Genomic DNA, 23,039 nt, shown 5'->3' with positions numbered 1-23,039 from the left:
TTACTAGTTATTGGTGAAGTCTCGAGACAATACTTCATTGTGATGACTGGGTCTCGGTATTCTTTATTTATGAATCTGAACTGCTTTAGAGGTAGGTGTCCTAGTGGCATGAAGACAGCTCTGCAAGTTGTGAGGGGAAAGGAACTCGTAAAGCACTCCTTTCAGCTTGTCCAAGCTGAGCTGGAACATATTATTACAGGTCCATCTCCACCTTATCAGTGAATAAATGTGGCCGCAAAATAGTGATCAGTATCTGATTTGTAGAATTAATATGAGCATAAGTACAGTGTATAATAGTGTAAGTAAACTAAATATGCTCTTTTGTGCAGTTATGTGAGTTGTTTGAAAAGATGCCCCTAGAAAGTAATTAATTGCTTTCATTTGTTGTTTGTTAGCTTTTTTATTTTTTTTGAAAGTGTTATTTCAGCTGCAGTAGAAATCCTGTGATTCTGAAATAGGAGACTGGCAGGAAGAAAAAAGGGTTGTCTATGTCACATCATAAATTTTTGCAAGTGAAGTAGCACGTTTGCTTTTTTTCTCCTAGTTTGCAGATGAATTGAAGACAAAGGTGAGCCCAGCCTTCAAACAAGCCATCATGGAACCACATTCCCTTAACAGCATGGATTTCTGCCCCACCAACTGCCATGTTAACCTCATGGAGGTGTCATACCCCAAAAACACTACCTCAGCAGGGAGGTCGTTCAGCATTCGCATTGGACGGAAACCTTCTATTATTGGTCTTGATCCAGAACAAGGTGCTAATTAATTTTCAAAACCTACCGGTATTATCTTCATATAAAGTTGTGTCTTTCTACTGCTCAAAAAGTTGCGAAGAAACACGGCCTTGCCAGTACCCTTTCTTCTAGTAAAATGATAGCCAGATTGCACTGTAAAATATTAAGGTCTTTATGGATCGAGAGGCTTCAGGTCAAACGTTTTTACCAGCTAAGCAGTGTGGTTATCGCATAATAAGTAAGTGTCCTGCTTGGACTTTGTAGAACTGACTGACTAAAAGAAAAGTAATGAGGACTAGTAATAGTGCTAGAAAAAGTAGTTTCATACTATGAAGAGAGGTTGTATCCAAGTGGAAAATCTTAGTCAATCAGACTGTAGTGCTGTTACCTTTAGTCATCACTAAATAAATTCCACTTCCACCTATTTGAGCTAGGAGTCTCTACTCTGTCAAGGGGATCTATTTTGTGATAAATGGCCACTACATAGCATTTGTCCTACAAGCTGAATATTTGAGTTCCAACATTTCATCATCGTAATCTCACATAATATACTTAAGATTCATTGTCTGGCAAGGTCAGAGTGCAGAAATGTTTGGAAAGGACACATGGAAATGTAGATGAACCAATGTACTCAGGAATAGTGTTGACCGTGTTCAAAACAAAGTCAATAAAGAAGCCCTGCTCACTTAAAGATATTAAAATTCCATGGTATTTTTAATGTGATCTGAGTTGGATAAGAAAGTACCATATACTTCCTGTCAGCATTTCTAAATTAAAAAGGACTTTATTTATCTTGAAGACATAACCCCATTTATTTTATATATATAAATATATATGTAATAGTGTTTAGTTTATATATATATATATAATAGTTTTTTATATATAGAAAAAATATGCAATTTTATGTGCTTGTGTGTGTGTGTGTGTGGGGGGAGAACGAATGACTGTAAAGCTAGAATAATAATACTGACCAACTCCTGAGAGCCTAAATTCATTAACATTTCAATAAATGCTTTTTGATACTCATACAGTCAATATGGATAGTATATGGGTGGACACTGGCTATCATTACTTCCATAGCTTCGCCTGTTTCTAGACTGCAGTAACTTAAAATATTTAGTTGGCTTGCAAGGAAAAAATACTCCTTTTTAAAAAACAAACACTTCTGTCATAGAATGTGATCTTACAAAGTAATTCTGGGAAAATTTCTTTGTATTAATTCCATTCCTTTTAAAAGTTCAGCCATCCCAAACTATCACTATTGGGATGGAATGCAGAAAGGCATGAGAGCCATACTAACTAGACCCTTCAATGTTTAGTAGGTACCTTAAATCCAGTCTCATACACTCAACATTGCATCACCACTATGGCTGCACCGTCCTGGAGATGCCTGGCCCCGGAAGATGGAGATCTTGATGGTAGCTTTGGCCAGCAGAATGGAGGAACAAGTCAGGAGGAAAGGGGACTCAGTTTTCTGCTGAAACAGGAAGACCGGGAGATACAGGACTCCTACTTGCACCTCTTTAACAAACTTGACATTGCAGTGAAGGAAATGAAGCAATATGTCATTCAGATAAATAAGTGAGTAGAGAATCTAGTATGTACTGCAGAGAGCAATTCTTACAAAACGGAGGTATTACCCCCTGGGAAATACATTGTGCCTATCAGCAGCAATTGTTATACTCTCTTGTACTTGCCCATTTACACACACACTTGCCTTACTGCTCCTTGCCGCCTGTGAAATGTCACACCTCCTCCTCCACAGATCCACTAGTGTATATATAATTGTCATTTGCTCCTAAAACTCTACCTGAATTCAACAAGCACCATTCTGCTACTTCACGTATACTATATTCTAATATAATAATCTGTTTGCTGCCAATAGCATTTTTCTGCGATAAGGCCAACTAAGCAAACTTGTGAGTTGAGGTAGCTTTCTGTTTGAGACCTCCTTTTTTCCTTCCCCTTTCAGTCTTTTTCTTTTCACCATCATGTGTCTCCTAGGAGTGGTAATGAAGGATTTGAGTAATGAGTCTGGTAAGCAAATACTGCAGTGCAAGGTAGAAGAAGACAGAGGAATGAGGGGAGAAGAAGGAGGCAAAAGTCTGATGGGAGTAAGGGTGACAGACAAAGAAATCAATGACACAGGAAGGCTTATGTGCCAGGCATGGGAATTGAGCTAATGTCTTGTATTTTATGAGGGACCAATGAAACATGCCCTACTGTGGAAGTGGGAGATATTTTCATTCTACAGTGAACAACAGGAAGGGTTCAGTCTTTGCCTTCTATCCTTTTCTGTCTGAGCTTTAACCACTGGAGCAATCTTTGGTAGATCAAGTGAAAAAGACTCTTAGTAAACAAGGTCATATTTTGGGAAATACAGGATATGCACAGAAATCTGTAAGGATTTCATCCTGACTCAATAGAATGAGACTAAATCAAAGAATTAGAAAATGTCAACTAAAAGCATCCCACCACTGGTCAGCGATGAGCAGATTTATGATATATACTTTGTGGGTTTAGGGGTGCCAATTAGTGTCTAAAAAAAACTTGGTAGGTTACTAGGAGGAGGTGGCAAGTGGAAGCAAGAATATTTGTACACAATTTATTTCAGCAAATAATTACACTTATCTTCCAAGACACATGTTGCAGAATAAATTGGGTGACCTTCTGTTACTACTGTACTGCTAGAGGTTTACTTTGCATTTTTTTTATCCCAAATTCAGCATTAAAAGGGGAGTCTGAAAAATCATATACAGAATTCAGCTGAACTTGTTAAAGAGAGTGGCTTTGCTTTAACCCACCTGGGTTGGGAGTTTTTGGTTTTGTTTTGGGGCAAGAGGGGGATTAGATCAATTTTGTGTGGATAAACCAGTCCCAACCTTATCCTCTTAGCCAAGTTTAATATTACATTTAGAGGTACGAACAACTGGAAGATTGACCTTTTATGAATTTAGATCAATGAATTTCCATGAACTACTGTCAGAGCTCACAACTTTACATAGCTGTACTCTATGTACAGTTCAAATACTGGGAAGTTTGCTTTTGATTTCACATATCTGAATTCCAACCATAGTCATGATACTTAGTTTTCAAGGTTACCCACTAGTCACTGAGAGCAGTATGTTTCATTTTTGCAGACTTTTGTCCACCATAACAGAACCTACAGAAGGTGGTGCGTGTGAGCCTCCATCCACGGAGGAGACATCTCCACCTTCCCTGGGAACAGAAGAGAGTGATACTGACAAAGCTGAGCATGGTGGCATCAAGAAGGTTTGCTTCAAAGTTTCTGAGGAGGACCAAGAAGACTCTGGACATGACACAATGAGTTTCAGAGACTCCTACAGGTTAGTCCAGAGATAGATGTGTCTCTTTCACCTTACTAAATAGTATTTTGAAGTTCTAATCCAGGTATGGATTTACCAAGCAGGCGGGCCAACCAAGCAATAGCTGGTTCCCCTTGCCCAAAATCACACAATTGTCACATGAACTCCTGCTGAAGTTATGCAGTACTACCTGCAACTCTTTCCCTCTTCATTGTCTATCTCATTTTGTCTCAATGTTTTAGTAGTAGACGACAAATTATTAGACCGGGATTCTTTTTTCAGAGCAGATTATCCATTATTTACACCGGTAGGTATATCTTGCATGACTAAAATGTCAGGTGTCAGTCTGAATTTTTCAAAGTGTGGTGCATGTACATGAATGTGGTGCATTTCTCAAAGGTTCACCAGTTGGACTCCATGCAGTCTCAATCTGAACAGGTTTTGAAGGTTGCATTGCATGAGAAGCAAACGAAAAGCGTTAGATTGTCAGCCTTGACACAAGCGTGCGTCTGGTGCTGTGCCACGAGGATAACCACTCTCTGTGTGGCTCTGCACTGAGAAGTGATGAATTGCCATGTGACTTTTGCTAGCAGAGAGGAGGTCCAGATTTCTCAAAAGTGCATCTACATTCCTGTTGTTAGTATTTTGTTAGGGCTTTTCTGTTACTAAGAATTTTCCTATTCTTGGGAAAGTTAGGGAACAGAGTTATACGTTAAATAAGCGATTGCTGTGCTTGCCTTATTTAACCACAGCATCTAGGATTCTCTGTTTGGGCTGACTTACCCTTATTCTGAACCATGCTGCTCACATAAGGCTTTACATCACAACAAAGGATACAGTAGTAAAAGCACCAAAACACCAGCAGAGCTTACAGATCCCCGGTGGAGACTGGCCTTAGAGGGATGATTTTTGCTGATCTGAGGTCCCTCAGAACAATCTTTCATAAAATCTCCTGATAGGCTGTTTGCCACTTCTTGGAAGTCTCAGTTCAGGTTTTCTGGATAGACTGCATTCAGGATTCATGATGGCCAGCTGCATGTCCTCTGTGTGACGACCATTTGTTCACCAGTTGCTTTTTTCAAAGGAACATGCAGAAATTAGACATCCAGCTCTCTTAGGTCACTTGCATATCACCCTAACTCTAACCCACTTAAGGATTAGAACTAGTTTTTCTGAGGTTGATTGTTTGAAATAACATTATTTTCAAGTCAGTCAATTATTCTGTGGTAAAATATATTCACTTGGTAAAGTGGTAACTAGCTATAACTATTTCACTACATTTATTGCCATGGAGACATACACAGCAAAAAATCTTTTCTTATAATGATACCACAATACCAAGACTTTTAGAAAACTAAATTATCTTAGAACATAAAATAGTCTAGTGTGACTTTCCTCTTCTATTCCATATAATTGGGAACCACAGAAGCTCAGCAGAGTTTGCAGACTGCTTGATTTTATAATAGCTGCTATTGTGAGGGGACTTTTCCATTCAAGTCTGCAAACAATTTTCCCAGAAGTCTAAGATACTGAGAAAGAGAAATGGACATCCAGCTTTTTATTTTTAATGGGCCTTTGAAACCAAAAATAGAAATATTTATTCAGGTGTCTCAAAATTTTCTTTTTGAGACTTGATTGACTGTGCTTCTCTTGGAATATTTGCTACCAAAGGAAATCTCACACACTCCAAGGCTATCTTTCTTGTGAGGAAACAGTTGAAAAGTGAACTTCAGAAGAAATGAAACAAGTTGTAATCATGTCTGACCATTACAATTTTGCATCCTTAACAGGTCATTTTAACATTCATAGTAAGACTGCAGGACTTTTCCTATACATAGGAGTAAGGAGACTCTCTAGAGAGTTATGAGGATTAGAGTAATTTAAATGAATGATACATCTTTGAAACTTCCATGTTACAGGCCTGAATCTTTACCCGGTGGTGGTATTTTATTTTTTTTTTAATACTAATATGAGCATTACATTTATGCAGGACTGTAGAAATGATAGAATCAGATTAATTTAGGTTGGAAGGGACCTCTGGAGCGCATATGGTCGAATCTCCTGATCAAAACAGGTCCAACGAGTTTGGCTGCTCGGGGTCTTGTCCAGTTGAATATTGAACATCTCCCAGGACAGCAGATAGCAAGTCAGTAAAGAAACAGAACCGGCACTTAAGTTGTTGAGATCTGAGGCATCTATTTATTCTTACAGATTTAAATCTGCTCTCATGCTCTGAAGCTGTTTTATTGAAATGTGAAGAATTTCCTTCTTTGTTAATAGGAATCCCATTTCTCAACACTGTTTAGTTTAAAAGTATTCTGTAATTGAGGGTAATCTATTCTGGGTAACAAATGAGATCAAAACCAGAGTCTCTGTGGGTCTGTCACTTGCTCCAAAATTTTACACATAAAGGCAAGATGAGAAACATTTTTCTGTCTTACCTTTATTAGAGAGAGGCAGAGAATTAAGCACAAATTACAGATAATAGTTACCCAAATGGGAATAAAATGTATTTTGATAGTTTTTGATCTGAAAAACTACTACTGAGGAGCTACAGAAACAGGCAAATTACAGATAAGAAAATGTCTTGTTTGCGTTGGCCTTTCTTCTTTCTCAGGCATCATCAGCAGGTGTCATTCAGATTTCATAAGAATTTGTACTGCAATGCAGTCACCTTAAGTCTTCTTCAGAAAAAATAGATTTCTTTGATAATAGGTTTAACAAAGGACAGGCAAGAACCCAGGTCAGGGACCAGGCATCTTTTAATTGCTTTTACTTATTTTCCTTGTCTAAGTCCAAAATAAAAACAGAGGAAGAGCCAATCTTTATGGAGAATTTTGCAGATGTTACATTGGGCTCATACCATTAAAAATACTGCATCATTTACCTGGAAGGGGGCAGTCTGAAATCTGTAGCTTTTAAATCAGTTTTATTAAATTATGCTTAATGTAAACTGAACTTTAAAAAGAGGAGATTCATGCTAGAATTTTCCCAGCATGGAGCCAGCATTGATGTGAAGCCAACGGAAGTGAGTCTTCTGCTCCCTGAGACAGTGTTAGGTGCTGTCACGCCTGGTTCTCCATTGGTATAGACTCCTTAGATGTCCTCTCCCATCTTCATTATCTGTGCTACTGCACTTTCAATGTATGCTGGAACTGGATGATGTGATATCCTGAGACCTGCTAATTAACGCTGGGTTCTGTTGAGGTTCAGATTTATGGAGTATAATTATTCTTCCCGTAGTCTGTTTTCCTAGGGCATGTTGAATGATGCAATCCAAAAGAGGCCTGTGGTGGGAAGTTCATTTTCATTCTTTATAGGATCCAGGCAATATATTAAGCATTGAGTGGTCATTACAAATAGAAAAAGACATCCTCTTACAATGCCAGCCCATGAGGCCTTGTGTGCTGGTTGTTCTGCATGTAACTGGATTTCTTCTTGTATATGCCTAAGAGAATTTGTTTTGGCAACTGCAGTGTTAGTGAAAACAGAATGATGATGATGTATTAGAGACTGGGCGTAAGGACAGCTTTTTGAAACACCTTCTTTGCTTTTCTTTCTAGTGAATGTAACAGTAACCGGGATTCAGTGTTGTCCTACACCAGTGTACGGAGTAACAGCTCTTACTTAGGCAGCGATGAGATGGGATCAGGTGAGTATATGCATAGGTAGCAGACATACTTCTCATACCAGACCCTTTAGTAGGGCTGATAGGTCTTTGCTAATTTTAAGCACTTGCATGTTCAAGTTGCCAAGGTGGTTTCTTCAGAACTAATCAAAAGAATATGAAGATATAGGTATATGTTCGTTTTCTCAAGAACCACGGTAAATTTGGAATATGGAAGAGATATTAAGCAGAGATAAGCTTATTTAGGTTTTGGACATTTGCATAATATGAAAAATCATAAATATTTTGATACATTAGTTGCAGAAAAAGCTCTTGAGCTACCATTTTCTCTTCAGCAATCATTTTCACCCACTCCAGTGTGAAGGTATGCTTATGTCATGACCTCATCACAGATTATTTTAGTAAGACAGTTAAAAGCGTTTAATCTTCCCTTTATTAGGGGATGAGCTTCCCAATGATATGAGGATTCCTTTAGACAAACAAGATAAACTTCATGGCTGTCTGGAACATCTTTTTAACCAGGTCTGTAAACCATTATTAATACACAGGATTGCATGCTCTTTATCAGTGTCGAGACAAAAGATCAGAAGTATCAGATTGTTTAATTAAATGGTATTTTGAGGGAAGGCTATCTATGAAGATTTTGGGGTACAGTGTAAGTAAACAGATTATAGGATAGTTTGAGAAAGCAATTTCATCAACGTTCAGGTTGCCTTGTGTGATTAAGATGAGGTTGACCTATCTTATATAATGCATTAGATTAAGGAGAAAAAAGCTTGGATGAAATGGAAAGAGATAGCAAAACTCTAATACCTTGTGTGATCAAGATGGACCTCATATATGGATACTGGGAGAGCCTACAAGTTTAGCCAGCAGATGACTTTATAGATGTAGAGCATCAGCTGAATCATTTTGTATTGCCTTTGATCTCTTCAACATGAAAGTCATTACTTGTTTGTACAAAATATTATGCGAGTTCCTGGTTGGAATAGCTTAATGCTCTTTGCTAATGGAGGGATGTTTATGGAAATCATTCCAAAATCAAGTAGTGTAATGGCTTTTGCATTTTCCCACAAGTTCCCATAGTTCTGTCCAAATTTTCTTCTGCAAGTCTTACCAGAACTGATTGAAAATATTCCTATTGTAGGTTGATGCAATCAATGCACTTCTAAAAGGACCAATAATAAGTAAGGCCTTTGAGGAAACCAAGCACTTTCCAATGGACCATAGTTTGCAAGGTAAAGAAAAAGGTTGGTTGTATTTAATAATATGTTTTCCTAAAACTGAACAGCTTAACATGAATGCACACAGGCTATATGGCCACTTGGGGTTACTTCAACTATGCAGTCATACTAACAGGGCACATTAATAACTGGTGCCATGTCTGACCACTGTAATTTTGCATCCTTAGCAGGTTATTGTTACATGAATTCCTTCTAAAATGCACAGAGCACTTTTCTATAATATATTTCTGAATCCTCATAGCTCTTTCATAAGTCTCCAAGCCTATCCTTTGATGTAAACACAGACATACATCTCGAAAGGTATAAGTGAGAGATAGGTTAGATTCAAGGAAAATGAACACTCTTGATAAGCTGATGAGGGACTGATCACTGTAGATCTGAGGCACCAAAAAGTTTTTCCTGAGTTTGGTTAATGAATTATTCTGCTTTTCTTCAGAGATGGCTAATTGCCAGAGTAAACTCATCCTCACATGACATTCATTTTAAAAACTGAGTCCCACAGAGAACAAACAAATGATACTGTGGGTTTTTGGGTTTTTTTTTTCTTTTTCCTCAGGGAGCATGATGAGACTTTGGTCTTAATGGGTTTGAGGCCCAGGATGTGGTTTCTCCTCTCTCTGAGATACACAGGACTTTATTTTCTGAACATTTGCTGCATTTCCTTTCTCAATTGAAATCTAAATTTCCCTCTATTTCTACTGTCCTCCAGGTGTTGTAGTCATGGGTGCCCCCTACCTTTATAAGCTCTATTTTTGGGTACAGTGGCAAAATCTAGAAGAGATTTCTTTCTGCTTCCACAAATAGCTGCTATTTGTTTACATAACTCATCTTTACCAAACGTATTCACATTTATGTAGAATATGTGTTAGTCTTTCCAGGCACTGTTTGAAGGAGGTGAGGAATTAATAGACAGCCTGTGTTCACTTCCTTTATTTTATTTTGCTTAAACAGTCTCATTTATTACAACTAGATGAATTCCAGTGAGTCTTTTAGCTAGCCAAAGTTAGCTGATAATCCCACATTCATCACACTAAGGAACAGACAAGCCCTGCTTACATTCAGCTGGAATCCTGGACCAAAGTGACTGTTTAATACAATCCCGAGCTAAAATAGACACCTTTCAGTGATGGATGGAAATTTGAATGCTGTCCCATTCCTGTTCATGGGCAGGTTTTTGGCACAGTTTTTCTGCATTTCTCTGTCTGCGTATGCATTTTACCACCAACGATGGGACATTTGGCTTAGCTAATTAGCTAATTGTCCTGCATAGTTAAATAGTTAGCTTCCTTCAGGTGAAAGAAAAGCTGAATATTTCATAACTTCTCATCAGTATTATCAAATGTGACAGCTGCAACTAAAAAGTCAGTCTGATTCTGCACAGCCAGAGACTCTAGATGTAACTGCCTATACATTATAAGAGACATAGAAAAGAGAAGGGAATTTTGTGCTTTGTGAGTAGGTAGTGGAGGACTCCCCTTCCCTGTGCACGTGACCCATGAACACAATTTTTAGTAGTCCACAATCCTGAAAACAGTGCTAGGAGACTGCTGACCATGAGACTATAGGAATAGTCTTTTTTTGCCTTCTGTATTAGATCTAGTTCAGAACCTCTTTCATTCAGAGTTGTTGCTATCGTTACTGTATCTCCGCTTGTATCTGTGTGCATGTTATAACGTAGCATTTCCTCAATGGCTATCAAACTCCATTTTTTCTAGAATTTAAACAGAAGGAAGAAACAACAGTTAGGTGCCGGAATAATATTCAAGCCAGCATTCAAGAAGATCCATGGAACCTTCCGCTGCGCATCAAGAACCTTGTTGAAATCATACAAAAACATGTGGAAGGTCTGTGAATAGGGAAAGGTTTGTTATCAGCTTCTGGGAGAAAAGATAGCCCTTATGTGATCAGGTCTACTAGTTCATTTTATCTCAGTATGTAATAAGGCTACAGACTCCTGGATTCAAAAGAAGAACAGATAAAACAAGTGACTGTATGCAAAGTTCCAGTGCTGTATGGTAGCATCTCACCTGTGCACTAAATGATTGTGAAGAATTTTCTCTCCCTTATTTTATCTCCTTAGTCCATTCAGACAGAATAGTGAGAGATGGCTGGTATATTCTAAAATGTTAATCAGCTACTACAACATCCTAAACCATTGCAGTCTGGTTGAACTGGAATAGGTTGGCTGAATCAGATGATATTTACACTCGAGTGCAAAGCACTGTACAGCAGTCACTTCCTCAGGGATTCAGCTACATGTGCAATTTGCTTCCAATAATTCATGGTAGTTAATGGAGCATTTAGCCTATAAAAGTATTTGATTTACACCTTTTTTTCTTCTTATATCATTAAACTGTCCGTAAGGACTACTAGAATAAATAGAAATGATCATGCAAGGGGGTGAGGAGAGGCAGGGAGTGTGGGGAATGAGGAGACTGTTAAGCAAATGCAATCTAATCTACCTCAGTGTCATGTTGACTAGAGCTTTCCTTCTCTTTACTGTTTTAGATGGGAAGAATCAGCTGCTTTTGGCGTTGTTAAAATGTACAGGTAAGGGGTTTTGATTTTGTATATAAGTGCAAAACATTATTATATACACAGAGGTCCCTAGTATTTATACCTTTACATGCTCATGCATACATCTGAGGGGATTTTTTCTTAGCATCTAGTTTTTGTCCTGTCATTTTAGGCTAACATTTCTTGTGTTCCTCATCTCTGGCAGCCTTTCCATGCATCTGTCATCTGTTCTTCAGTTTACATTGTTTCAGCTCACTTCAGGCTGCTGTCTCACCTGGCAGGTGGTTACGTTGCACAAACACCATTTTCTTTTTCCTGTCTTCATCTTTTTCCTTTGATACAACTCTCATTCCCAGATGGCCTGTGCTGTTTCCTGCTGTGGTGAGGACATGCAGCAAAAATGAGACCTATTGCACAACTTTCTGTAAGACCATGGGCCCTGTCATCTTTCCAGACAAAGCAGGCACGTTAGCTGTTAGGACTGTGTATACTGAAATTACAGCCAGGAGCAGATTAAGAACCTAAATATGCAGGCAGCACCTAAATACTTTGTGAGCACCATTAATGTGTTACCACACACAAAACATTGTATTGGCAGATCAACTGACTAGCCTTTTCCAGGGCAGAATGTGCAGTCATTTTTGCAGCTGAAACATCTACTTGGTGTATTTTTGTTTGAAAATGAGGTAATAAATAACTACAGTAGGCTGTCATTATTTCACTGTGCCAGGCTTGATTCGCAAGTCTTCATAGAATGATCATAAAATTAGTGTGGCTCTAAATCAGCTCTTTGCTGCTGCCAGTGCTGGCCCACGAGTCTGTCCGCTCCAGCCTGCGGTGTCAGTCTCATGCCCGTAAAGGCTGTTTTAGGTGATAGCAGATACAGTGATCCCGTAAGTCTCTACCTGTGCCATATCTCGTGCAACATTTTTGTGAAAAGAATGGAGGAGCAGATGGCACCGAACTGGTTGTGCCAGCTTTATGGCACCTGGGATTCCCTCATCTCGAGGGCAGGTCTCAGCGCTCTTTGTCTTACTTCTAGCAGTACAGAGGGGACTTGCCCTTAGGCTGGGGATATGGCCCAGGGCCTGGAGCCTATCAGTCAGTCTATTGTGTTCAGTGCTTTATAAAAATAATCCAAATCTTCAAAGCCTCTGGGGGAACACTGCCTTGGCAGTGAGAGCCTGCAGTACCCCAGTGCCTTTTGGAGGAGCCCAGGGTGCTTGGGAAGCAGCTCTTCACTTATTCATGTGCCTCTTTGGCCTGCAATCCCCTTAAGTGTGACGAGGTTGATTTGACCAGCATGTGGCTGCCTGGCAGGCTGACTGGAAGCAAAGTTAACACAGGAGAAATTCTCCCAGGAAACATAAACCAATTGGTACCGTATGGGCAAGTCCAGTTAATGCATTAAGCATATGGGAAGCCCACAAAATACAGATGGATGGGGAGGAAGATGAATTTCTAATAGCCCAGGAGAGAAGTAATGGCAGAGACCCTCTTTCATGAATTCTCTTGCCTCTGTAAACATAAAAAGGAGGGAGTCAGTCCAGAAATGGCACTAAAGAGTTACAGGGACACTTATACAGCTCTTCCCAGTCAGAAGAATGAACATGCAGATGGGAGAGGGAAAATAAACAGATGAGTCGACTGGAAAATTTTCAAACATGCATGTAGCCCAGCTATGCTGTCCTTATCTCTGCATGCAGGTCACACAGCAAGAGGAGGTTATCTGTAAAGTCTGTGCAAAGCTACAGCAGAAGCCAAATGCCATGCACACAAATGCATACAAACTGCCTCTTTGGCAGTGAGATTAAAGACAAATATACTCCTCATGACTTTTGTGCTTCTCTCCCCTTCTCTGGCAGATACTGAGCTACAGCTGAGACGTGATGCCATCTTCTGTCAGTCCCTTGTGGCTGCTATTTGCACCTTTTCGGAGCAGTTACTGGCTGCTCTCAACTATCGATACAACAACAATGGGGAATATGAAGAGAGCAGCCGAGATGCCAGCAGAAAATGGCTGGAACAGATAGCAGCCACTGGTGTTTTACTAAACTACCAGTCTCTGCTCTCCCCTGCTGTGGTAAGATGAAGAGTTGTGGCCCCCTTGGGCCTGTTCACATTTGCCTGTATGCTTCTCCTCCCACTCACGGCGCAGCTCGAGCCCTTCCATCTAGCAGCATGTTTAGACTCATTACAGCAGCCTCAGGAGATTCTCGCTGCTGTCAGCCATGTCCCAGTATGCCATGTCCCGTCATTTTCATCTCTTCACAAATACTGGACTACTGTCACATTAGAGCGCTACAGGGATCAGTCTGTTTGCCTTAGTATTTTGGAGTCATTTGCTGCATGTATGGAGGATTTAGTGCTCAGTTGCTTGTGAAGCATATGTGTCCTGCCCTCTTCTGGTGAAAAAATACATTTCAACAAGTAGACAAAAAAGTTCACAGTATTTCTAAAGTTCCAAACAATGTGGAAATTTGGGCTTTTGTTAATACACCGACTGCTTTTTTACAATAGATAGACTGCAGTCTCTCACAGATAGATAGCTCTGTAGTGCTGTGATTTGAGCCTAAGCTGGATGCACTGTATCTAAGGAGGAGAGGAACAGATCTTGTACAATTCATCTGTACCTAATGGACAGAAAATCCATACCTGCAGTGTATAAGCTACAGTAACTATAACAATGATAAAGAAAAAATAAGCGTTAAAAAGGGAAATAGTTCTGACTCTACAGAGAAACCACATTTTTTGCACTTTGTTAAAGAAAGAGTGCGTTTTCAAATACAATCCAAACCATATGCATAAGCAGCTGTATTATTCCTTCACATTAAATGGCATGTATGGACATTTATTTCACAGTAACTTACAGGCTGTTTTTCACGTTTGTAGATATAGTGAAAAAAAAGAAATCTCTTAAAACTTCTTCAGTCCTTAAATCTCTCTTCTGTCTGCAAATCCCATCAAATGACATCTAAGCAAAAGGTAGCAAAGCTCATGCCACACAGTGAGAGCGCCATCAGTAATTACCTGGCTGGGATGGAGTTAATGGAGCACTGCTTCTACTCTGAGTCTCTTGAATCAAAGCATTGCAGTAGTGACTATACTTTCCTGCCTTCTGTCCCCTTCTGCTAGATGACAACCTATTTGTATCTGTTTCTCTGCCCTACAGAAGGAGGAGCGTACCATGCTAGAAGACATCCAGGTCACTCTGACTGAACTGGACAAAGTTGCCTTTTATTTCAAGCAGCTGGATGAAAGTCTTGTAGCAAGTGAGTTCTCAGTTTCTCAGTCTCTTTGAAGTTCTTTTCTCTTGTTTGTATTATGAGTCAACATCCTCCACGATTAGAAATCTGTCAGACTGTGTCGGTCCATGTCATATCACTACTAAGCAGCTTCTCTGAAGCACTGTTGCATTCCCTCAGCTTCTACTGTGTACACACAGCAAAGCGGGACCGACAGAACGGGATGCTAGTGGCACGGTCAGTGATTTGGAACTGTAGTCTGTGACAGTGTTCCTCACCTATGTGATTTTTGCATGTGGAGAGATGTGACAGATGATGGGCAGTTTCTGACAGATGGCTGTAATTCACCAGACTGTCTAAGGGAGAAGGACTGTCCCTCCCCACCCTTCCTGTGTCCTCCATCCCACCCTGCCAGATCTCTCTCCACACTTACTGACTATAAGCTGCTATGAAACATGATGGGATTTTACTTATTAACCATGCTTATTGCAGTAGCATCAATCATCGTGTTAGGTCATGCTAGCTCTGTCTTTGTAAGTACAATCTTTCAGAGTCTGCTTTCTCCAAATACAGACTCTCTCGTACTCATCTGACTGTGGAGATGTGAAATGTCATTAGATAATCTGACGAACTCAGACAGCAGTGTTTTCGTATTTTTCCTGCTCTGGTAAAGCAGCAAGTGTTTTATCTTTATTTCTCCAGATACTCATGTCTTCTACCACATCGAAGGAAGTCGTCAGGCCTTGAAGGTTATCTTTTATCTTGACAGCTACTACTTCTCCAAACTGCCTTCTCGGTTTCAGAATGGGGGAAGCTTGAAACTACACACGGTGCTCTTTACAAAAGGTGTCTATAAAAAGCTTTCTTGAGAAAAACAAGCTAACTGATGATGTCAAAAGACTCAAAGAATGACCATGAAGTTCTTACCATAATGCAGCTAACAACTGCAAACATATTTAAGAAACAGATGCTTTTATTCTAGGAAGTCCTGGGGAGTGCTACAAGTTAGACAGTCATGAGAACAAGATTTGCCTCTTCTGAGCTTTTTTGTGCCTTCCCATAAAGTTTCAGGTCATAGTCAGAGACATTATATTGGACTAGATGGACAGTCTGATCTAGTATGGTATCTCCTATGTTCCCAGGGTATAGACAAATGTTTTTAAAAGCATACATCATGACAGAATCATCTGGGCTGGAAATTAAAGAACATTGACTAGCACATATAAATAATAAGCAAATATTCACACCGTGATGTAACAACGGAGATTTCCTTCGAGGGGATATTAAGAGGGAGTAATTACTGTGAGATCGTACTACTTTCTGTGAAGGTCACCTTTATGATACTACCAGTACATCCCCATACAGGCAAATGCATTAATTCATGCACTAATAGAATCAACCTTGACATGACCTGACAGTCATTTGCTGAGCAGTTAGATGATATAAACAAATTTAAAAAAAACCACAGGTTTAGTAAAATGTTTTCTCTTCCAGCTCTGGAGAGTATGGAGGGGCAATCACAACCAGCTGGTTCATCTCTAGAAGAACTTCCACAGCAAATAAATGGTATCTCGCTTGAAAAAGTGCAGCAATATTACCGTAAACTCAGGTATTTCATGCTTCCCCTTCACCTTAAGAGACATTGAACAGAGTCCTCTTTGCTAAAGACCTTAAAACAAATGGAAGAGAAATCCCTTTCCTGATTATTTCATGTCTTGTACAAATATGTTTCTTTGAGATCCTCGCTGTGTGGGAAACTTCTTAATTTTCTTTCCACAGTTAAGCTCGCTCTGGAGTAGTTCACTGTATGGGAACACATTCCCATCTAATTTGACTTCAGAGTTTTTAGCAGAGCTAAAATTACTTAAGAAAGGGTTTTTTAGAATATTTCAGTACAGAGTCTGTAAATTACTGCATTAATCTGTAAATTACTCAATAAGAAGGGAGATCTTGTACTACTGGACTTTTATCATAGTATTCTCGGATGTTTTATAAAAAGTAGTTATATATATATGTGTGTGTGTGTGTGTGTGTGTGTGTTTGAACTGAGAATCATCAGCTAATGTAGTTCTTACTGGCCTTTTTGCAGGACATTTTACTTAGAGAGGTCAAACTTGCCCACTGATTCCAATACTACCGCAGTGAAGATTGACCAGGTATTATTCTTGTTTTTATTTCTGCATGAGTTAGTCTTTAAAATCCCAGTTGTGGGTCTGGATCCCCATCTGCCAGACTTGTGCAAAGCCAAAAGCCATTTAAAAAATGTTCCCTGCCCTAAAAAAGTAATCTGAATTTCTCTGAGGCTCGGCTACAGTTCTTTTGTCTAGAAGTAAATGTGGCAAACTGGGGCAGACAAAAAACCTTTTAATCTAGGCACTAGTAAGATTCCCTATCACCGTGACTGCCCCTGCTAAATAAGGTATCTGATGTTAGACAGAATGAATTAATTTTCCTCTCCCACAGATGTATGAAAATGAACAAACATTCAGTTTGCAAGTTGTGCTTTGTTCACAATTTCAGAAGAAAATCACATGAAAACAGTACTTCCCAGTATCTCATCTAAAGGCAGTCTGTCTAACTGGGGCAGGTGATATATGTGAATATATGCATGAAAGATGGACGTAAATACTACTGCAGTGAAGACAAATCAGAGACTATCTTTGTAATAGTAATATACGTTGTAAACTATTTATGTGATTTGTGATCATTTGCAAAAAATTTTCACAAAGCTCAGTCCTCATTTGTATTTTTTCACTTCCAAAGTTCATATATATTCTAAATTCTGTTACTTTGTGGCAGCTGCTCTTGTGCAGATTTAAGGTATTGTGCTTACACATAGGATAAAGTATTGTAAATATCTTTATAAATGAAGGAGTGAATATGCCACTGATACATTTTTTTTATTGCTTTGTTTAGCTTATTCGCCCCATTAATGCAATGGATGAGCTCTGCAGGCTGATGAAGTCTTTTATTAATACAAAACCCATCCAATCAGGATATTCCAGCAGTAATACATCGGGAGCTGGGCTGCTGCCTATATCCTCAGAGCTCTGTTATCGACTCGGAGCCTGTCAGATTACTATGTGTGGCACTGGGATGCAAAGGTGAGATTTAACAAACCTACCTGGTACTGCTGTGATGAGAACTTTTTTCCTCTCTAAAAATATGAGCAATATATTTCATTCTGTTCAAAGCAATAGAAAAGTAGCTACTGAGGCAGGGAACCTTCTCAGGTCCTGTAAGGGCCCAAATCTACTGCCATTTTTATTTTAGGGTAGGTTGTAACTTTTAACACTCTAATATTTAATAATTAATATTAACACTTTTTTTGTGTGTTCTAATAGGATCCACTAATACAATTGACTGAGCAAGCTCATTGCATATAACTTTCAGTCAACCCTGTCTTCAGTCACACTCTGAAAATCTAGGAGGTTGCTCCTAAATAGCTTTATAATCTTGGTGTATGCAAGCTTTGGTTCTACACACACCACTGTTCTTCCAGTGGCTCAACACCAACAAGCATAGAATAGATTCATTTGTGAATGTCTTTGTATGAGTCGATGCAGAACCACAGCAAAACGTAGCCCTGTGGTAACAATGTAAGAGACTCCAACAATTGCAGCATCTCGATGTACTGAGACTGGAAATGGGTGACTGAGCTCACTGTATAGGTTTGTAAGTTAAAAAGCTAAGTAGTAAATATAAAAACAGTAGCTAATAGAAGTCCTAAATAACAGGTAAGTGTCCTACAAGATATACATATATATTTGTACATTTTAAAATATGATTTGTAATTTAATATTCCTTATTCCCATGTCCAGAAGTACATTGAGTGTGTCCCTGGAGCAGGCAGCCATACTGGCTCGAAGTCATGGACTTTTGCCCAAGTGTATCATGCAAGCTACAGACATCATGCGAAAGCAAGTAAGTGTTTGGATCTGTGTGTCTGCTGCATGACACCATCTTCATTCCAGTAGCATCACTGTACAAACACCAATTTGTTTCTCTGTGGCACTATTTTGTGCATTATGAGCCCATATAGCCAAACATCTAGTAACGTCTGAACAGCTACACATATATTCAGCAGAAACAAACTCATGCATATACAGCCAGTGCAGCAATTAAAATATATTAGTCAATGTACATTATTTAAAGTGTGTGCCTTGATGGTTAGAATGTAGAGGCTATCCAGTACAGTTAAGGCAATTTCGTTATATACAAAAAACCAAGGTCTTGATCACACAGTGTTAAATGGTAGAAATTCCCTAGTGCTAGACAGTAGTGCTTGTAAAGTGCTTTGGGACTAATTCCATCTTTTAAGTAAACACAGATGACTAATGTATCCACCCAATGGATTCTAAATCTTCTAATAGTAGTTAATGGATTCTCAAATAAAAACCATATTCTCGTTATAATATTTTCCTCTAAGGATCAGATGCTTTATCGATATTGTCAGTACTATAAATTCTCTGTTTCTTTAGGGACCAAGGGTTGAAATTTCTGCCAAGAATCTCAAAGTGATGGACCAAATGCCACAGAGTGCACCCCGGTAGGTTATTATGTACTGTGCATTTTATCTGAGTGCTGGTTTTATGTTCCTGTACCAATTGTAGAGTTCCTGTAATAACCAAAGATCTCTTTAGTAGCAGTAGAGGAAAAGAGGAAAAAAAAAATCCTATTCTTCATCACTGTGCTACACAAAGCGCACTGCAGCTTACAGAGCTTTGCTCCTAATACTTGGCAGGTCATTAACTCCAAAGGCTTCTGCAATTTTCTAAATAAGACATTGCTGAATGGGGAGAAGGGTCTTTTTTTGGACAGTTGCTATGAGTTGGTAAAGCTAATGATTGACAGCCATCTGTGCAATGCTGAGAAAGAAAAATTCCTGAATGGTAAATCTGACTGCAGCTAGGCAAAGATAATTCATAAGCTAATACTTTGGCTATAGCTCTATTGGGTATTTAGACTAGTTTGACAGTTTAGTTATTTATGGAAGAGCAGATTTAAGGGAAAGCACTTCAGGTCAGAGTAACCATATAGTGATACAGCTTTAAAAAAGATCCATTGCTCAGGGTTATGTCTGCTGTTTTTGTCTAGAATACAACTTTGAAAAGTACTGCACGTTCGTGAATCCTACTGCATCTAATGGGAGCTGGAGATGTTCATCAACTTTCTCTACAGGATTTTTTTTTTAATGCCTTTATTACTAAGAGAAGCATCTCTTTTTAGCCTATTTCCTCCAACGTCAGAGAAGAGGGTATTCTTTAATAAACTATAACAAATCATTTTCACACAATGGTAGGAACAAATTGTCATGATTTAGATGTGCAGTCAGTCCACATAAATTATCAGGGAAACTTCTGCTTCTACTCTTGTTAATGGCATTGTTCACATAAAGAAGGCAAAACAGCTCTAGCTTGTAAGAATAAGCACCGGAAAAGATCAGTAAGGTTTGTGCCATCCCTCCAGATAGTGCGGATGTATTAGGTAGTGCAAATCTCTCATACTATGCTGTAACTTTAGATTATCATTATTAAGACATTTAATACCATACTCTTAATCTGCCTTTTAAGACTCTACAGGTTGTGCCAGCCACCTACAGATGGGGATTTATAGAAGTGAGAGACGCCTACATCACGGCATCACTAAAGCATTCATCAAAGAGCAGCCCTGTCTGAGGACCCACGCTAACTGACACTGAGGGTGTTGAATCAAGAGAGGAAGAGTTTGTGCTCCGTTTTAGTAGGATATGAACCTGCTGGACCCAGGCACCAAGAATCTGCCTTTGAACTCCTGCAGCACATGCAGGAATTCTTGTATTTCTTTGACTTGTTGAAGAAATTCTTGAAACAAATACCACAGAGCTAAGATGGATGTTACTGCCATTTGCCAGATGCCTGGAAAGATGGCAGTTATTTGTCAAGTTTTACTGATGACTTGTCTGTGCTGCCACCTAAAAGTTGTGGACTTCAAGATATGGATTGGTTAAGAAAATCCAGAATGAAGCATATCTCTCTCCCTGTACTGCATCTGGCATCCATTTAATTGCCAGCATAGTTTTGGTCAGTGGCCTTGAGCAGTAGCTTCCAAACACCACTTTTTAATGTACTGACCTGCACTTTCGAACAATGAATAGCACAATCTATGGTTTATTCAGATGTGAACACACAGAATTTCTTCTGGAGTCATTTTCCACTTCATCCCAGTGAGAACCAATCTCTCTATGCTGCAGAGTATACATTCCATAATACTTCTTACCATTACTTCATTTTACTTACTGTAGCTTTCAGGTTTTGGATTAACTCTTTTTACTAATGCCCTATCATGTACTCTGGAAATACAGTAATATTTAAGAGGAGAGGTTGAGAGTGAAGGATTTTAAAGGAAACTTTACAAAGGAAAAATGCAGTCTTATAATCTGATTATTTGAACAGATGTAGTTTTTAAAACAGGTCAGAAAAACTATACTTATTTATGTGGAGTGGAATATGTGTTTTGGATCATGTTATTATATATACAAGATTTAAATAAAAATTATATTGTTTAAAATGGGACCAATATGCTGGCAATTACACAGCTACTCCCAGTTTACTGAAAAAAATCTACATTATTTAAAATCTTTCAATATTTAAGTAGTCTTTAATACAGTTATTAAGATGTATTAGGGATGCTTTTAAGTTAAAAGAAAAAAAGGAATCATGTATATAATGTACTTTATTTTTTCTTGTTTGAAAAATGTTCTCCATCCTGTCAGTATTATCCTAAGCACAGTAATTTTTTCCAGATTACTGGCTGAAACTAATTGCAACATGTCAGCAGTCTCAGGACAGAAATAATGTTCTTTTGGAGTGAGTGCCTTAACATGAACACCCATCCCTAACCTATTTCAGTAGTAGCGGGTGACAGAAGTAGAAGGGTGTATGGGAAACTATTCTGCTGTTTCTCCACCATCTCATTTAAAAGTTTATCGTTAGGAGACCCAGAAGCGCTTTGCAGTGATGTATATTCTAGAAAATAAAGGTTTGGGGTTTTTTATTTGTGAGGTTTGGTTGTTTTTTAACTGACTTAATTTTATTTTATTAACATCCCACCTATTTCAAATACTGAATTAAAACTAGATTCTTTCTATTTGGCTGTGAAAGTCTTTTAAATTTTTTGATCTACAAATCAGCACAAAACAGCCACCAAACAGCTGATGTCAAGTTTGCAGGTGCAGGTTGTTCTGAACCTTTCTTAATTTTCTTCACTCACAGACTGAAATAATTTTGGGGAAGCAACTGCTTTTGTTTAATCTCTTACTTTTAACTATTTCCTCTGACCTACAATAACCTGTTGCAGGGAATTATGGAAACACATCACTAAACAGCTCTCAGATACAAGGGTTGGTTACTGGATTATCCCTTTTGTCCTGCAGTAAGATCAGCAGAGCATTATTTCAATGCTTTTCTGATCTGCTTGATAATTTTGGAAGAGTTATTCTTGCCATTTGCTGTTTGAAGAAGAAATAGATGTTTCTCTACTGAATCCACAACTTGAAATTAACTGTAATATTATCAAAATAAAAACTGTAGGATCACCCAAAAATAATAAGAACACACAGACCAGGATGCTCCCTTTGTCTAAACCTGCTCTGTCGACATGAGGGGAACCACAGCAGTTTATACAGCCTGATGAGGAGCCCGACCCACATTTATGTGGTCACTGTAGACATTAAAGAAGCACAGAAGAGTATCTAAGGGCATTTACACTGTGCACTGTTTTATGTTGAAATGTATATGTTATTCTCATTAAAAACGTGATAGAAGTTTTTATTATTAAAAGCTGGTTTATATTATAAGGAAAGAAGGTATGATCTTATTTTTCTGTTATATTCTTCAGTTCTTTAGCACTCTAAGTTACACTGAACAGTTTAAGTTCTGTTTGATATTTGTATGCAGCTATGAGAAGTCAGAAGTTTAAACTGTAAGGGAAAAGTTTTGATATCTGCTCAGATTGGAGGTACAGTGCTAACAGTTCCTGTTTGTGCAGTGTCAGCTATAGATGTGGTCTCCCTGCAGACTTCCTGTTAAAGTGAACAGAAGAACTGTTTTGCTGCTGTAAAACTGCAAAATTTAAATCCAGAACTGGAAAAACAGATTCAAGGGGAAAAAAGAGGGCAATGCACAAGCTAACCTGCAAGTAAAGAGAGCAGATCAGGTCTGCAAAATTTCCATGGCTAAAAGCAAGGTCAGAACTAGGCTCACCAGACCCTCGCAAAGCAGAGCGCTCGCAGTTCTGGCGCATCTGCTACGCTGCCACGTGGAAAGCGAAGCTGAGATGGAGAAACTGGAAACTAGCAGCACGCT

General features: G+C 38.8%; 1 protein-coding gene and 1 long non-coding RNA gene across 11 annotated transcripts in view; one reads left to right on the top strand and one right to left on the bottom strand.

Moving 5' to 3' along the window:
* Positions 1–21,729, top strand: part of PREX1 (phosphatidylinositol-3,4,5-trisphosphate dependent Rac exchange factor 1) — a 179,036-nt gene extending 157,307 nt beyond the window's left edge. The window contains exons 24-40 of one of the 4 annotated variants that reach the window (XM_064521464.1): positions 545–755; positions 2,057–2,315; positions 3,875–4,081; positions 7,624–7,712; positions 8,128–8,210; positions 8,836–8,926; positions 10,648–10,776; positions 11,441–11,482; positions 13,315–13,532; positions 14,622–14,721; positions 15,397–15,540; positions 16,189–16,303; positions 16,784–16,850; positions 17,611–17,798; positions 18,516–18,618; positions 19,176–19,243; positions 20,268–21,729. In XM_064521464.1, coding sequence (XP_064377534.1) covers positions 545–755; positions 2,057–2,315; positions 3,875–4,081; positions 7,624–7,712; positions 8,128–8,210; positions 8,836–8,926; positions 10,648–10,776; positions 11,441–11,482; positions 13,315–13,532; positions 14,622–14,721; positions 15,397–15,540; positions 16,189–16,303; positions 16,784–16,850; positions 17,611–17,798; positions 18,516–18,618; positions 19,176–19,243; positions 20,268–20,310 — 2,157 coding nt within the window. In that variant the 3' untranslated portion in view covers positions 20,311–21,729. Of the gene's footprint in view, positions 1–544; positions 756–2,053; positions 2,316–3,874; positions 4,082–7,623; positions 7,713–8,127; positions 8,211–8,835; positions 8,939–10,647; positions 10,777–11,440; positions 11,483–13,314; positions 13,533–14,621; positions 14,722–15,396; positions 15,541–16,188; positions 16,304–16,783; positions 16,851–17,610; positions 17,799–18,515; positions 18,619–19,175; positions 19,244–20,267 lie in introns of all 4 variants that reach the window. The other 3 variants (XM_064521462.1, XM_064521463.1, XM_064521461.1) reach the window with 3 other exon arrangements.
* The window catches only part of LOC112986976 (uncharacterized), a 276,385-nt gene that overhangs the window by 56,503 nt on the left and 196,843 nt on the right, over positions 1–23,039 (bottom strand). The window lies entirely within an intron of this gene.

The sequence above is a fragment of the Dromaius novaehollandiae genome, chromosome 16, assembly GCF_036370855.1.
Source record: "Dromaius novaehollandiae isolate bDroNov1 chromosome 16, bDroNov1.hap1, whole genome shotgun sequence".
Classification (NCBI taxonomy): domain Eukaryota; kingdom Metazoa; phylum Chordata; class Aves; order Casuariiformes; family Dromaiidae; genus Dromaius; species Dromaius novaehollandiae.
This window is presented reverse-complemented; position numbering and strand designations above follow the sequence as displayed.